General features: G+C 52.6%; 5 protein-coding genes across 5 annotated transcripts; 3 read left to right on the top strand and 2 right to left on the bottom strand.

Moving 5' to 3' along the window:
* Positions 1–85: 85 nt before the first annotated feature.
* Positions 86–2074, top strand: ASPZODRAFT_13165 (hypothetical protein; the record flags this gene model as incomplete). Its single annotated transcript, XM_022722805.1, has 1 exon — positions 86–2074. One exon carries the CDS (start codon positions 86–88, stop codon positions 2072–2074), a length of 1989 nt encoding a protein of 662 aa, XP_022584576.1.
* Positions 2075–3256: 1182 nt separating this feature from the next.
* ASPZODRAFT_128673 (hypothetical protein) lies at positions 3257–5324 on the top strand. Its single transcript, XM_022722086.1, has 3 exons — positions 3257–3554; positions 3618–4092; positions 4157–5324. Exons 1-3 carry the CDS (start codon positions 3302–3304, stop codon positions 5232–5234), a joined length of 1806 nt encoding a protein of 601 aa, XP_022584577.1. The 5' UTR covers positions 3257–3301; the 3' UTR covers positions 5235–5324.
* A 185-nt stretch (positions 5325–5509) lies between these two features.
* On the bottom strand, positions 5510–7303 carry ASPZODRAFT_59151 (hypothetical protein; the record flags this gene model as incomplete). The annotated part of the gene is made up of 4 exons (XM_022728824.1): positions 5510–6111; positions 6187–6610; positions 6667–7080; positions 7157–7303. 4 exons carry the CDS (start codon positions 7301–7303, stop codon positions 5510–5512), a joined length of 1587 nt encoding a protein of 528 aa, XP_022584578.1.
* An 818-nt stretch (positions 7304–8121) lies between these two features.
* ASPZODRAFT_2117146 (hypothetical protein) lies at positions 8122–10490 on the bottom strand (the record flags this gene model as incomplete). Its single annotated transcript, XM_022727770.1, has 6 exons — positions 8122–9063; positions 9126–9146; positions 9204–9227; positions 9285–9880; positions 9943–10362; positions 10421–10490. 6 exons carry the CDS (start codon positions 10488–10490, stop codon positions 8584–8586), a joined length of 1611 nt encoding a protein of 536 aa, XP_022584579.1. The 3' UTR covers positions 8122–8583.
* A 1369-nt stretch (positions 10491–11859) lies between these two features.
* ASPZODRAFT_58394 (hypothetical protein) lies at positions 11860–13010 on the top strand (the record flags this gene model as incomplete). Its single annotated transcript, XM_022728763.1, has 4 exons — positions 11860–11993; positions 12065–12484; positions 12563–12847; positions 12911–13010. 4 exons carry the CDS (start codon positions 11860–11862, stop codon positions 13008–13010), a joined length of 939 nt encoding a protein of 312 aa, XP_022584580.1.
* Positions 13011–13042: the final 32 nt, after the last annotated feature.

Here is a 13042-nt window from a genome sequence, read left to right on the forward strand (position 1 = left end):
CTAGCTCTGTCATGTTTCTTCTGACTGCGAGTGTCCCTATCAGTTGAGCCTGCCATACAACCATCCCACGAAACTGATAAATATCATGGAGACGCTCTCTGAGCCGTTCGCTGCAGAGGAGATTCAGGGGCTCGACAGTGACATTCTTATAGAAGACTTGCGCGACCATTCTCAGAGTATCGACCATCTATCTGGGGAGCTCCTCCAGCAAGACTACGGTTACCATTCCTCCTCGTCGTCCGCTCCGAACTCCATGGACCGCGAACCAGATGATGATGACGATGACGATGACGATCTAGCACCGCTCAACTCGCGAGCAAGCAGTCGGTCGTCGATCTCCTCGTTGCCCGGTTCGGTGTTTACATACCCAGGGGTCAAATCTCCCTTTTCGCCTTTGACGAGCGAGCCGCTGGGTTCTCACCACAAGGAAGACACCCCGCTGCGGTCCGTGATCAACAGCATCCGCGAGCGCGATGCCGCGTTTCGGAAACCCAGTTCCGTCAGAGCCATGCAGATGAACACCGAAGACGAAGACGACGAGTACCTGACCCCCCCGAGGCGGCGGGGCCTGCATGGCGGCGGCCACCGCATGTCGGATATGTCCATGCGGTCTGTGGGGAGCTCGCCCTTGAAGAGGTCTCCCTATTCGGCGGGCAAACAGCGGGTCAAGAAGGAGTACCCGCTCGTCTTGCTCCATTGCACTCTTCTCCCTCCTACGATTTCGATTCCCGGATACCCCGGTACGCCCAGTCAAAAGATCCTGAGGGAGGTCCTGCCGTTGGAGTATTGGCGGCGATGGAAGCTTCTGGAGGAGAAAGTCGGGTCGGGGGTCCTCCAAGACCGCGGCGTGCTGATCTCTCACCCAGAGGATCTGTATGACGTGCTGGAGGAGCGGTTGCTGGAGAGCCTGGAACTGCAGCGTCCACTAGTACATGATGGGCACTTTCTGGGCCACGGCAAGGGCGACTCTGAGAAGGAAGGAGAAGACGAAGAAGATGGACAAGGAGAGGAAGATGAATGGGAGCAATGGCACCAGAGCAGACACGAAAGCGCCACAGATGATGAGCAAGGTGAGGTGTGTCCCGATTGTAGAGGGCGGGTGGTGAGGAACGCTCCCGGCAGCAGGAAGTGGGAGGTCAAAGTCTACGCTGCAAATGGCCTGATGCGGGCTGGCGCATGGGCTGCTGCATGGAAGGAGATGGAAAAGGTAGACGTCGAGGTTGGCCTCTGGATACCCTCGGAGATCCGAAGGGAGCTGGAGAAACGGGTTTGCGAGGAGTCGGCGGCTCTCCACTTCGATGAGGACCTGCGGATGTCGCAGATCAGGGACTCGGAGAGAGCCCATCCTCTCGCTATCGAGCATCGACCCGGTCTGACTCAGGAGCATATCGATGGGCTGGAAGATGCCGATGCTTTCACACCGCAACAATTCTCCGCTTCTCCCGAAGATCAGTACCCACCGCAGCAGCATTCGTACCCGGTTTACGACCGAACCCCGGCGCAAGAAATCGACCTTGGGGTATTATTGGTCAACTATGTGCGTGTTTTGGCCAATGATAGGCGGAACGTCGCCATTGTCCTCCTGAGCGTGCTCGTCTGCGTTCTCGCAATGTGCATTCGCCCCACTGTTGTCGATATGCAACATCCTTTCCCTCTGGACATGCCGGAAGATGCGGTGTCCACGTCAATCTTCACCGTCACGCAGTACCGCCATGTCACCACCACGACTGCCACGTCTGTTGAGGTGGCACTGCCTACGTCCGTCGTTCAATCCGAGATGCCTATTTTACCCTCCTCACCAATCATAGAAGCAGAGCCCAAAGCCTCGGGTCGCTTCGTGGCTCACCCTCAGGTCGAGGAGGAGGAGAAGCCAGGTCTCACACCTGCTGCTGAGCCTGGGTCCTCGGACGAACCACTAACTCCCGCTATGGTCGTTGTCTCAGCTCAACCTGGTGTCTCGGATGTTCCCATGGACCTAATGGAAGAGACGGCTCCCGACTTTATTGCAATCCCAGAAGAGGAATCGGTGTTTTCCTCCATTGCAGACGCACCTAGTGAAGAAGAATCCGAATAAATCATCGAAGGATCAGAAATCTCAGACCCGATGGCTTCTGTGGAATCAGTCTCTGCCAAGATGACCCTTCACTTTGAAGAAGAACATACCGTGATCAAATCCTGGACCGAACACGACGGCTTACTTGAATCTGACGACATGCAAAACGCAGGTAATCAAGCTGACAGGGCTTAGGAGGCTCTTATCCCTGCCACGAGAATGGGCTTACCTCTATTTATGACCCGATACGATTGTTAAACGATGCAGGATGAAAACCTTAAAATATATTCTCCGCTCTCACGTCAGATTGGGCTGATGATCATGTACGGATTGATGTGTTTATTTCTTGAGATTCCTGGATGATGATGATGATGATTGATTGATTATTACTGTCTCTTTATTCCCCGGTTTTCTTTTTCCTGTTCTGTTTCTGTCAAACTAGGCGATGTACGTGTTTCTGCAAGTATAGTACCATGAGAAGGGAGTTTATGACTGCGATTTAAATGTCAATCTTGATTTATTGATCTGATCTGTCACCGCGCCATCTTCTCCCAGTTTTTCTCAGCCCTAGCGGTGTTGAAACCCCGCGTACTAACGATCAATAGTTCCAACCAGCGTCTTGAACCTATTGGTTTTCCTGCATCTACAAGCGAACCAGTCGAATGAGGCTTGCATTAACACCAGCTCAGCTCTCGTATACGTCGCCACCTCAGCTTTTTTAGGCTTTCAGGTACAGATTCCTACGTGTTCATGAAGCCCTAAGACTGGGAAACGAACCACTCCAGCCAGCCATGGACTGTACAACGGGTGAATGCTTGACTCGGGCTGTCTTGCCGAGCGATGCGAAGGTTGATTCGCAGTTTGTCTCCGTTTGGGCCCGTTAGAAAGAATTTAGATGCTCCTTACAGGAAAAAAGGGATGAGGGTCGCACAGCTGAAAACTCCCCAACAATGAAGAAAAAAAGTATATTTGCCAATCATTGGTTAATACAGAGAACAGAGCTTATGGAGTACCGCTGATCTCTTCCAGAGCAAGAGGACGACGATGATTCTCGTATTCTGTCTGTCGTGTTGGTGTCAAAGATGTCTTTTGACGGTATTCGGAATAGCACTGCCCTACTCAGCTATTAGGCTCACCATTGGGATATATATATATATATACAATGTGACCCTTGCTTATTCTTGATTTCTTATTTCCCCTCTCTACAGCAATTTAGCGATGGGCGAATCTTCCTTTCTCATATTCAAGATGCAGGCCTCAACGTCATGGACGCGCCTTTTGGTCCTGTTTCTCTTGACCCAATGGACATGCGCCGCCGGTCGACTGTTGCACTTTGAAGTAACATTGACATGGGAGGACCATGCTCCTGCGGGCACGGCGAGGAAGATGATCCTCATGAACAAACAGAGCCCTGGCCCTACGCTATACATGAGGCAGGGCGATGAGGTGGAGTTCCTAGTTACCAACGAGCTTCCGTTCGCGACAACAGTTCACTTTCATGGTGAGATTGTGATCATACCCTGAGTAGTTCAGTTCTCTCTGACGGTTCATTTTTTTTCTGTAGGAATTGACCAACAGGGGACACCGTGGTCGGACGGCGTGCCAGGACTGTCACAGACGCCTATCCAACCGGGTTGCCAGTTTATTTACCGATGGACAGCATTCGATTATGGAACCTACTTCTACCACGCTCATTCCAGGGGTCAGATCGAAGATGGCCTGTACGGAGCCATCTACATCCGACCCGACGACTCGGTTGAGCGTCCATTTCACCTGATCACCAATGACTCGGCTCAACTGTCCGCCATGGCGAAGGCCGAGGAGGCGACGCAACCCGTGATGCTGTCGGACTGGCGCCAGTTGACCTCGGAGCAGATTTGGGATGCGGAGGAGGCCACCGGACTCGACGCGCTGTGCGTCAACGCGTTGCTGGTCAACGGCAAGGGCTCGATCACTTGTTTGTCGCAGCAGACCCTCGACGAGTATACCACGGCCGCGCAAAGGCTGGTCCTCGGGAACACCAGTCTGACCGATATTGGGTAAGTATTTTAGATTCCTTATAAACTATATACACAAGCGTGATTTTCTAACCCGGCCGGCTAGATGTATACCGCCCTCCAATGTTTACGCCCAGGGTGACTACCCGCACAACTACAGCGCCATCCAGCCCAGCATGTACTACGGCTGCACTCCGTCCCAAGGATTGTATGAGACGTTCGAGGTCGACCCGTCCATCGGCTATGCAAGTTACGATCTGATCAGCGCGGCGGGCGTGTCGGCTCCCACCTACTCAATTGACGAGCATCCCATGTGGGTGTATGCCATTGACGGCCGGTACATCGAGCCCACCCTTGTTGATGCGGTGACGGTCTACAACGGGTACCGCTACTCGGTGCTTGTGCGGCTGGACAAGCCCGCGGGCGACTACACCGTACGCGTGGCCAATTCGGGCCTGAACCAGATCATCAACACGACTGCCACCATGTCATACATGACGGCGGCGGGGAGACCTTCGTCGGGTGGACGGCAGTCTGAGCCCTTCGTCAATCTCGTCGGCGCCGGAGTCACCAACACCACCACCATCCTGGAAGATGCGGCCACTGTTCCCTTCCCCGTGCAGGTTCCTTCGTCGGACGTTGCGCAGACGGTCGTGCTGACCGTCGGCCACTGGAACGCCTCGTATCGCTGGCAAATGGGGAACACGAGCTTCCCTCTCGCGCTGGAAGATGACAAGCCGTTACTCTTCGACCCGGCCTCCGCCCCGACAGGACTGACCGTCCACACCGTCAACGGGACCTGGGTCGATGTGATCTTCAACATCGACAAGGCCATCCAGCCCCCGCATCCGGTCCACAAACATTCGAATAAGTACTTTGTTCTGGGAGAGGGGTCCGGCGCTTGGAACTATTCTTCCGTCGCAGAGGCCATGCAATATATCCCCGACAGTTTCAACCTGGTCACGCCCCAGATCCGCGACAGCTACATCACCCCGCCGGCCGCGACGGGTCCTACCTGGCTCGCGATCCGGTACCAGGTCGTCAACCCGGGCGCGTTTCTCATGCACTGCCACATCCAGGTCCATCTTTCTGGGGGGATGGCCGTGGCAATGCTTGATGGGGAGGAGGTCTGGCCGAAGATACCGGAGGAGTACCGCAGGCCAAAGTGTCGTATCACTGAATGAGGCATCTACATTTGATTTAGATATTCTCAGTGCGTATATAAGACATTAGTTATGAAATATAGAAATATCCATTCTGAATTGCATTTGATTATTGAATTATATTATATTATTAGTTATATAACGAAAAATCATATATCCAACTCAACGCCTGCAATGATAAATAACCGTCTATTCATGACCCGAAATGCAGAACTTTTTTTTTTGAAAATCGGAAATCATCAATCATGCTTGTTGATATGCGTGTGAAAGGTTAGTATTATCGTGATCTTTCTTTCTTATTGTTTCTCAATATCTGCATCCGCCTTGGGCCTCTCGGTCTGCAGGACAGCGTTGTCGTCAGCCTCCTGTTCCGCCCTGGCAATGTCCTTGAGCCGCTGAAGCTCCAGACAGAACTTGCTGTTGGCGCGGATCTGGTCGCCATAGCGAATAAAGGCGAAGGGGATGATGGAGACGGCCAGGCTGAGGCAGGCGAGGAGGGTGCACGCCCAATGGATTCCCAGGCGGTTGAACATGGGCCGCGCGGCGAGGGGCAGCACGGCGCCGAACATGCTGCGCGTACAGCTGGCGGCGGCCTGGGCGCTGGCGGAGAGCGTCTCGTACGCGTCCGTGAGGTAGTTCAGCATCGCCATGAAAATCAGCAGGTACGCCATCCCGAAGGGGATCCCGGACATCATGGGCGCCGCCCAGTGGATGTTCGCGTACGCCGTCCACCCCACCCATAGCAGGGAGATCACGTACAGCGGGCCGCCGATGCAGGCAAGCGGGAGCCGGCGGTATTCCTCTTGCTTGGTCCAGGCGGCGCCGCGGGCTTTGGCCCGCGCAAGGTACTTGTCGTACCAGATGAACACTAGGCAGGAAAACATGGCGCCCACGCCGACTTTATTACATTAGTGATAAGGTCCTATTTCTTTCTTTCTTTTTTTTTTTTTTTCTGGATCTAAAGAAGACTCACTAGGGAGGAAGCATAGGCCGGCCGGGCCGGGACTCATTCCGTAGAGGTCCTGGAAGATGATCGGATACGCCTCGAAGTAGAGGTAGAAGACGGCATACGCGAGGGAAACGTAAAGGCATGTCAGCGAGACGATCCATTCGTGCATGACCATCCGGAACGGCCGTGAAAGCGTTAGAAGCAGGGCTTGGGTGAGGTTTCTGTTCTCGATGTCCAGGGGTGCCACGATGCTGGCATTACCGGTATCCTTGCGCAGGCGTCGTGCTCGGCGCTGGAGAATGACGGGGGAATAGGTTTCCGGCATGAAGGCGACCAGGGGTAGAGTCAGGCCCGCACAGATGAGGCCGAACCAAAAGCTCCATCGCCAATTGACGACACTGATATAACCGGAGACCCAAGGACCGATACACGGGCCAAACGTGGTACACTGTAGTAGAGATGTGAGAATGGGCCAGAAAAGAAAATGCGGATGGATGAACTAACAGCCATGAAATACGACATGGCGCGACCTCTGAACGTTGGATCACTGTAGATGTCTGCAAAAAGGCCACCTACGATGGCGATTGGGGCTGCGGCGAAGACGCCGTTCAATAGGCGGAACACCAACAGGGAAGAGAAAGAGGGCGCCAAGGCGCAGGCCATCATGAAGATAGTGAAGAATATGAAGGAGATAAGGAGGGGATATTTACGGCCGTATGCCTCCGACAACGGGCCAGCCAACAACGGTCCGAGAATGTAGCCAATGAGGAAGATGGAGATGGGCAGAACAAGTAGTTCCTGACTTGTGATATCGAACTCCTTGGCCATGGGCGTGATAGCGCCACTGCAGATGGACGAACCAATGGTGCTATTCATCACCTGCAGGACCCCGGCGGAAAGGACATAGAACTTCTTCCCCTAGACAAAACAACATAGATGGTCAGAGGCAAATCCTGACAGGATGAAGGAAAAACGAACAACGAATAGGACTTACCTTGCTCCAGTTAAGGGGGTTTTCCGGGTCATCAGGGCCGAATGAAACGACTGTCTTGGAGGCCACTCGGCGGAATCGAAAGCTGGAAGGATGGTCGTACCGCTCGCGGACGGCTTCGTGAATGATTTCCTCATCCTGCTCCTCCATGGAGAGACATCGATAGGGCTCCTCTGGGGTGAGGGTGTCTGCTTGTGTTTACAAAGGTCAGTCCAGCAAGAACGCTTTCAGAAGAGAGAGCTCAGCTCAACTGACCTGTCGATGGCATATTGGAGTGCAGAGCCATTCCGTCGGAAGTACACTGGTTATTATTATTGTCCGACATGGTTATTCACTTGCGCGGGGATCGATCTCAACCCGGATACAAGGAACGAGGGAGGAGATGTTGAGGAAAGGATGGTGGTGGCAGTGAGAGTCATAACAATATGTAGTTAAAAACTGGGGAGGGCTACCCTCGGCGCAGCAGACAGAAGTCTCGTTTAGGGTCTCCACGCGTATCAAAAAGTAGCGCCCTTCACAAGACAAGCCCAGACTCGGAGAAGTACCATGATAGGCCAGTTATTCCAGGTGCGAATGCCTAACCAAAGCTCCAACGCTCAAAATGGGGGCTATCATTGGGCTCGTCCCCATCCATCATCCTGGGCTTTCGGATAAGACGGCTTCGTCTTCCCCAAGGTGTTCTCAAGCCAACAGAAAAAGCTCCGCCATGATGAAGGACTTGCACCATTGGCCCCGCTTTCTCTAGCCGTTGGTCCACCTTGAATCCACAGGGGGAAGTTTCCTTGGTTGGTGACTCACGTTCCTGTACCAGAAGGGCCTAGATGTGGAAGAGATTCTAATCCGTAGATAGGATGAGACCTATCACCACAGCTTCGCAAAATAATATACGCCTTGATACGATAGCATCGGCACACCGCGAGATGAACATGCGCAAGACTGTGTGATGCTCTGGCAGATGGTTCGCCCGATCAGGTAGGTGACGGCGAGAATGGATGACCCCCACGTTTTCAGACCGCGATTTGCCATTGCATGGGCTTGTTATTCTGTAGGGGTAGGTGCTTCCCTAACCGAAGATCCAGAACCTGCTTGCCACTGCATCATCGGTCCCATCAGCGATGAAAGTCTCTTCTGCTGTCAATATTTTCGCGCTCAAAATTGCCTCTCGGCAGAATTGCCGAACTGAAACATCAGAAGCGCCAATCAGGAAACGCGGGATTGCGGGAAGACGCACGGGCCGTTCGGACAACTCCCCGAAGGAAAAATTGCCTGAAAAAAATAGGCTTTGTATGACTAAGCATATACTGGGGATGGATGTAAATAGAAGAGAGAATAGGATTGCATCTACCCAAGCTCAATATCGGTATATATTCTTGGCGCTGTCGAACCGTCAGTGGAGATCATGAGAACAGACAGGTATCGGAAAGGAAATCTCACAAAGGACGATTCAAGCGTTCTCTTCCCTCGGCCTTGGAATCCACCCATACACTGACACTCATCGCTGAAACGGGGAAGACGGCGTAGCCATGAGGATCGATGACGACAGTCTCGGTGCAAAAGCCCAGAATGTCTGTCCATTCTTCACCGATATGCGTTTTCCCGACGTACATGCGTTTCCGCGCTGCGCCAGCGTTGCTCATCACGCACGCAAGCCCGGATGGGTGTTGGCGATTGCCATACCGGACGAAACCAATGCAGTTGCGCTGGTCAAAGTATTTGCACTCTTCCCCGTAGGCATAGAGCTTCCGGGCCCGGGCGAGAATGGGCAGCTGGCCGCGGCAAGATGGGGGCAGGGGCTTCTGCACTCCACCTTGGATGCCGTACAGATCGCCGTAGAAGATGCATGGCTGGCCTTGACCTCGTAGGAGGATGAGAGCGTACGCGAGTGGTTTGAAGAAATCTGCGATCGGAGCCTAGTTGAGGATATTAGAGGAGTCTTTTTTTTTTTTTTATCCAACGCTGAAGGTTGCCTTACTTCGAGAGATTGGGACGGTTGCTAGATTGGAAAAAGGAGTCAGTCAGCAGGTTGATAGATATATCATAACCATCTTACCGTATCATGGTTTGCCACAAATGTCTATATAACATCAGAAATTATGTCTTTGTTGAGGCCAAGGGGGGGGTGACGTCTTACCACTGCATGGTCTGGTTTACATTGGACCAGCGACTTGTCAAAGATCTTTCGGAGATCACCCCTTGGGGTCTGCGAAATGGTAGAAAATCTCTGGACTAGCGGTGCATCAAAGAGGTTCACTTTATGGTCCATCTGATGGAGATAGTCGAGCAGGGGCTCTACCTCTCCCTTCCAGTACTCTGCTACAAAAGCAAAGTCTGGACCGTAAGATTCTCGCATCTGGGAGACAAATTCTTTTTGGAAGGTCAGCGAGTAGTGTTTGACCGCATCCAAGCGCATGCCATGAAGAGGCATCTGGGTGCCAATCCATTTCCCCCAATGCAGAACGTCAGCTTGAACCTCTGGGTTAGAATAGTCTAGGTTCGCAAACATCAGGTAGTCGTAATTGCCATTTTCGGTGCTGACATCCTTGGCCCAGTCTTTACCAGGGGCTTTAATCTTGTAGATGGCGTTGGTCTTTCGAGAATCATCCCAATCGACGCCGTTGAAATGTTGCCAGTTGTACCTCATCGAGCTGTACCTGGCTCCGCGACCTGGAAACTCGTACCCAGTCCATCCCCGGATCTCTTCTGGTCGGGAGATCTCAATATTCCGATCTACAATACGGATGATATTCAGTCAAAAGTTGCAGATAAGGCCAATTGATGACCAAGCTTACTTGTCGGATCGACCTTGACGGCTGAAAACCGTTCTGCATAGTCCGCAGCAGCCTTGTGGTTAAGGACTGCATCCCAATAAATGCCAATGCCGAGTTTCTGGGCGACTGATCCCAACGCCTGCAACTCCTCTTTGGCCCCCCATTTGGTCGCGCGATTGCCCTTCTGGTCGAATTCACCGAGATCATACAAGTCGTATATATCGTACCCGTTGCCAGACGGGCTCATGGCTTTGCACCCCGGCGGGATCCAGATGGAGTCTACCCCGATATCCTGTAGGCTCGGCAGTGCCTTCCGTAAACGGCGCCAGTGGTTCTCATCCGCCGGGACATACCACTCAAACGCCTGCATCATGAGGGTGTTTTCTTCCAGCGCGTTCCATGATGGAAGCTGTTCCAGATGCTCCGCTTGCTCTATCCGTCCTGTATCAGCCAAAGGGGACTGCACTAAAATAAATGCTATCGAAGGTGTCCGACATACCTTCAATCTCCCTCCATCTCTTTCCCTCCTTTTTCTTTTTAGAATTGAAACAGGGGATAGAGAAGCGCATTGCAAGTTAAACCACAAAATTAGGGTAGATATAATCTGTCAGAAAACCTGGATGGTTCAAATTAAAATCAATAGATATGAAAATCCCTTCCTAGGACGAGGAAAAAAAAAAGTGGGTTGAAGATGAGCTTAATCCTTTATATGAAGCCCGTCAGTCCGCAGACAACAAGCCGGCAACCCTTTGAGTAACCAGACAGACCGGGTATCAGTCTGGCCACCCGAGCAAAGGCCCGCGTCAGCCAATAAAAAACCAGATAGAGACAGTGGTTTTGGCAGGATATGATGCGAGATACGAGGATCTGAGACACTGTCAATGAGCGTCTCGCTCGTTATCAACCGAAAAGTTATAGCTCGCTGGGCCAAGCAAGAGCCGTTCCATCCTCGAGATCGTCTTCAGGTCGACCGACATCCATCAGCAAGATACCTTATGCAGCCTGATGCAAGGCGAGACGGTGGTACGGGAAAACTCACCAATTAGACCGGCTGGCTTGTTGAATCCTTTTCCCCTCGTCGGACGATTGTCGTGATGCTGGCTGGTTGAGGAGGGGAGGTTGAACTGTTGATGCTCCCGTGCTAAGAATAGAGTCTGCCCAATCAGGACTAGTCGCCCAGCTTGGTTGTCTCATCCAAAGTGACGTATCGGGAGTGAAGATCCACGAGGAGTTTGGAGTGCAATACGACAGATGAATACAGGCTGGTGGTTAGAGACGGAGTATCTAGGAATAGAGTACGAGTCTAGGGAGTACAGAGATTGGGAGATAGATATCTATTATGAGTAGTACTACAACATAGCTACTTCTCTATCTATCTCGGGGCTATGTTAGCTGTCAGCACCGCGAGTTGGATATTTATAGAATGGAACTACAGCACTTGTTTCAGATTAAACAGGGATATGCTACGCTACTATGTAGTATGTAGTTTCTATAATAGGACTTTGGTAGCTGTACGTGGTTCTCCTTAGTACGGAGTACTCTGTACTCTGTACGGAGTAGTAGATTTTCTCGTCAATAAAAAATTCTTGATTAGTAATAGTATATTAGTCACCCGGTATATCATGTGATATATGTCACATGATTACACGTGACTGTCACCATGGCTACGCTGACTCAGCCGGAGTTAAGCGGCGGAGCAATCAGAGCCCGTCGCGCCGGCATTCATTCGCCCAGCCAACCCAACCCAGCCGTCCTGCCGGCCGGCCGGCGCGAAAAGTTTTCGGACCTGCGAAGTGTCTTTTCCCGTCTCCCCTTCCACCTTTCCTCTCCCTCCTCCTCTTTTCTTTCTTCCCACTCAGGCCTCACATCTCCATCCCCACTCCGCCGTTTCGACTTCCTCGGTCGTTGTTGTTGTGTTTTTGATTCATTCCGTTCGTCATGGCTGCTTCCGCCCCCAAGGTCGAGGCCACCCCTGCTCCTCAGCTGAGCGGCCTCCAGCTCTACTCCAGATTCGCCTTCGCCGGTGCTGTCTGCTGTTCCGTCACCCACGGAGCTCTGACTCCCGTTGATGTGTAAGTGGGAGGAAGGAAACATTCAATCGCTCGATTGCGGCCCCAAGTGCCACGAAGCTAATGTGTCGCAGCGTCAAGACCAGAATCCAGCTGGACCCCGTCACCTACAACCGCGGTCTGATCGGTGGTTTCCGCCAGGTGATTGCCAACGAGGGTGCGGGCGCTCTCCTCACCGGCTTCGGCCCTACCGCCGCCGGTTACTTCCTCCAGGGCGCGTTCAAGTTCGGTGGTTATGAGTTCTTCAAGCAGCAGTGGATCAACCAGCTGGGTTACGACACCGCCTCCAACTACCGCACCGCCGTCTACCTTGCCTCGTCCGCTACCGCCGAGTTCTTCGCCGATATTGCCCTCTGCCCTCTGGAAGCCACCCGTATTCGTCTCGTCTCGGAACCCACCTTCGCTAGCGGTCTCCTCAGCGGTTTCGGCAAGATCCTGAAGAACGAGGGTGTCGGTGCTTTCTACTCTGGATTCGGTCCCATCCTCTTCAAGCAGTATGTCAAAAAAAAAAAGAAAAGAAAAGAAAAGAAAAGAAAATTGTGGTTGTTTGTTCACAGTAGCTAACTTTATAGGGTCCCCTACACCATGGCCAAGTTCGTCGTCTTCGAGAAGGTCGTTGAGGCTGCCTACGGCGTCATTGACAAGAACACCCTGTCCGACGGTGGTAAGACCGCCGTCAACCTGGGCTCTGGTCTCCTTGCCGGTTTCGCCGCTGCCCTTGTCTCCCAGCCCGCCGACACCATGCTCAGCAAGATCAACAAGACCAAGGGCCTTCCGGGTGAGGGCACCACCTCCCGTCTCATCAAGATCGGCAAGGAGCTTGGCCTTCGTGGCAGCTACGCTGGTATTGGTGCTCGGTAAGTTCTTTTTTGATGTATTCCGACTGTGGTCTCTCCTATTCTAACAATTTTTTTTCCCAGTCTCTTCATGGTTGGAACTCTTACTGCCGGTCAGTTCGCTATCTACGGTGACATCAAGCGTGTCCTCGGTGCCACCGGTGGTGTTGAGATTGGCAAATAAGCGGTGGGATGATTTATGGCTTTGTAAAATAG

The sequence above is a fragment of the Penicilliopsis zonata genome (assembly GCF_001890105.1).
Source record: "Penicilliopsis zonata CBS 506.65 unplaced genomic scaffold ASPZOscaffold_2, whole genome shotgun sequence".
Classification (NCBI taxonomy): domain Eukaryota; kingdom Fungi; phylum Ascomycota; class Eurotiomycetes; order Eurotiales; family Aspergillaceae; genus Penicilliopsis; species Penicilliopsis zonata.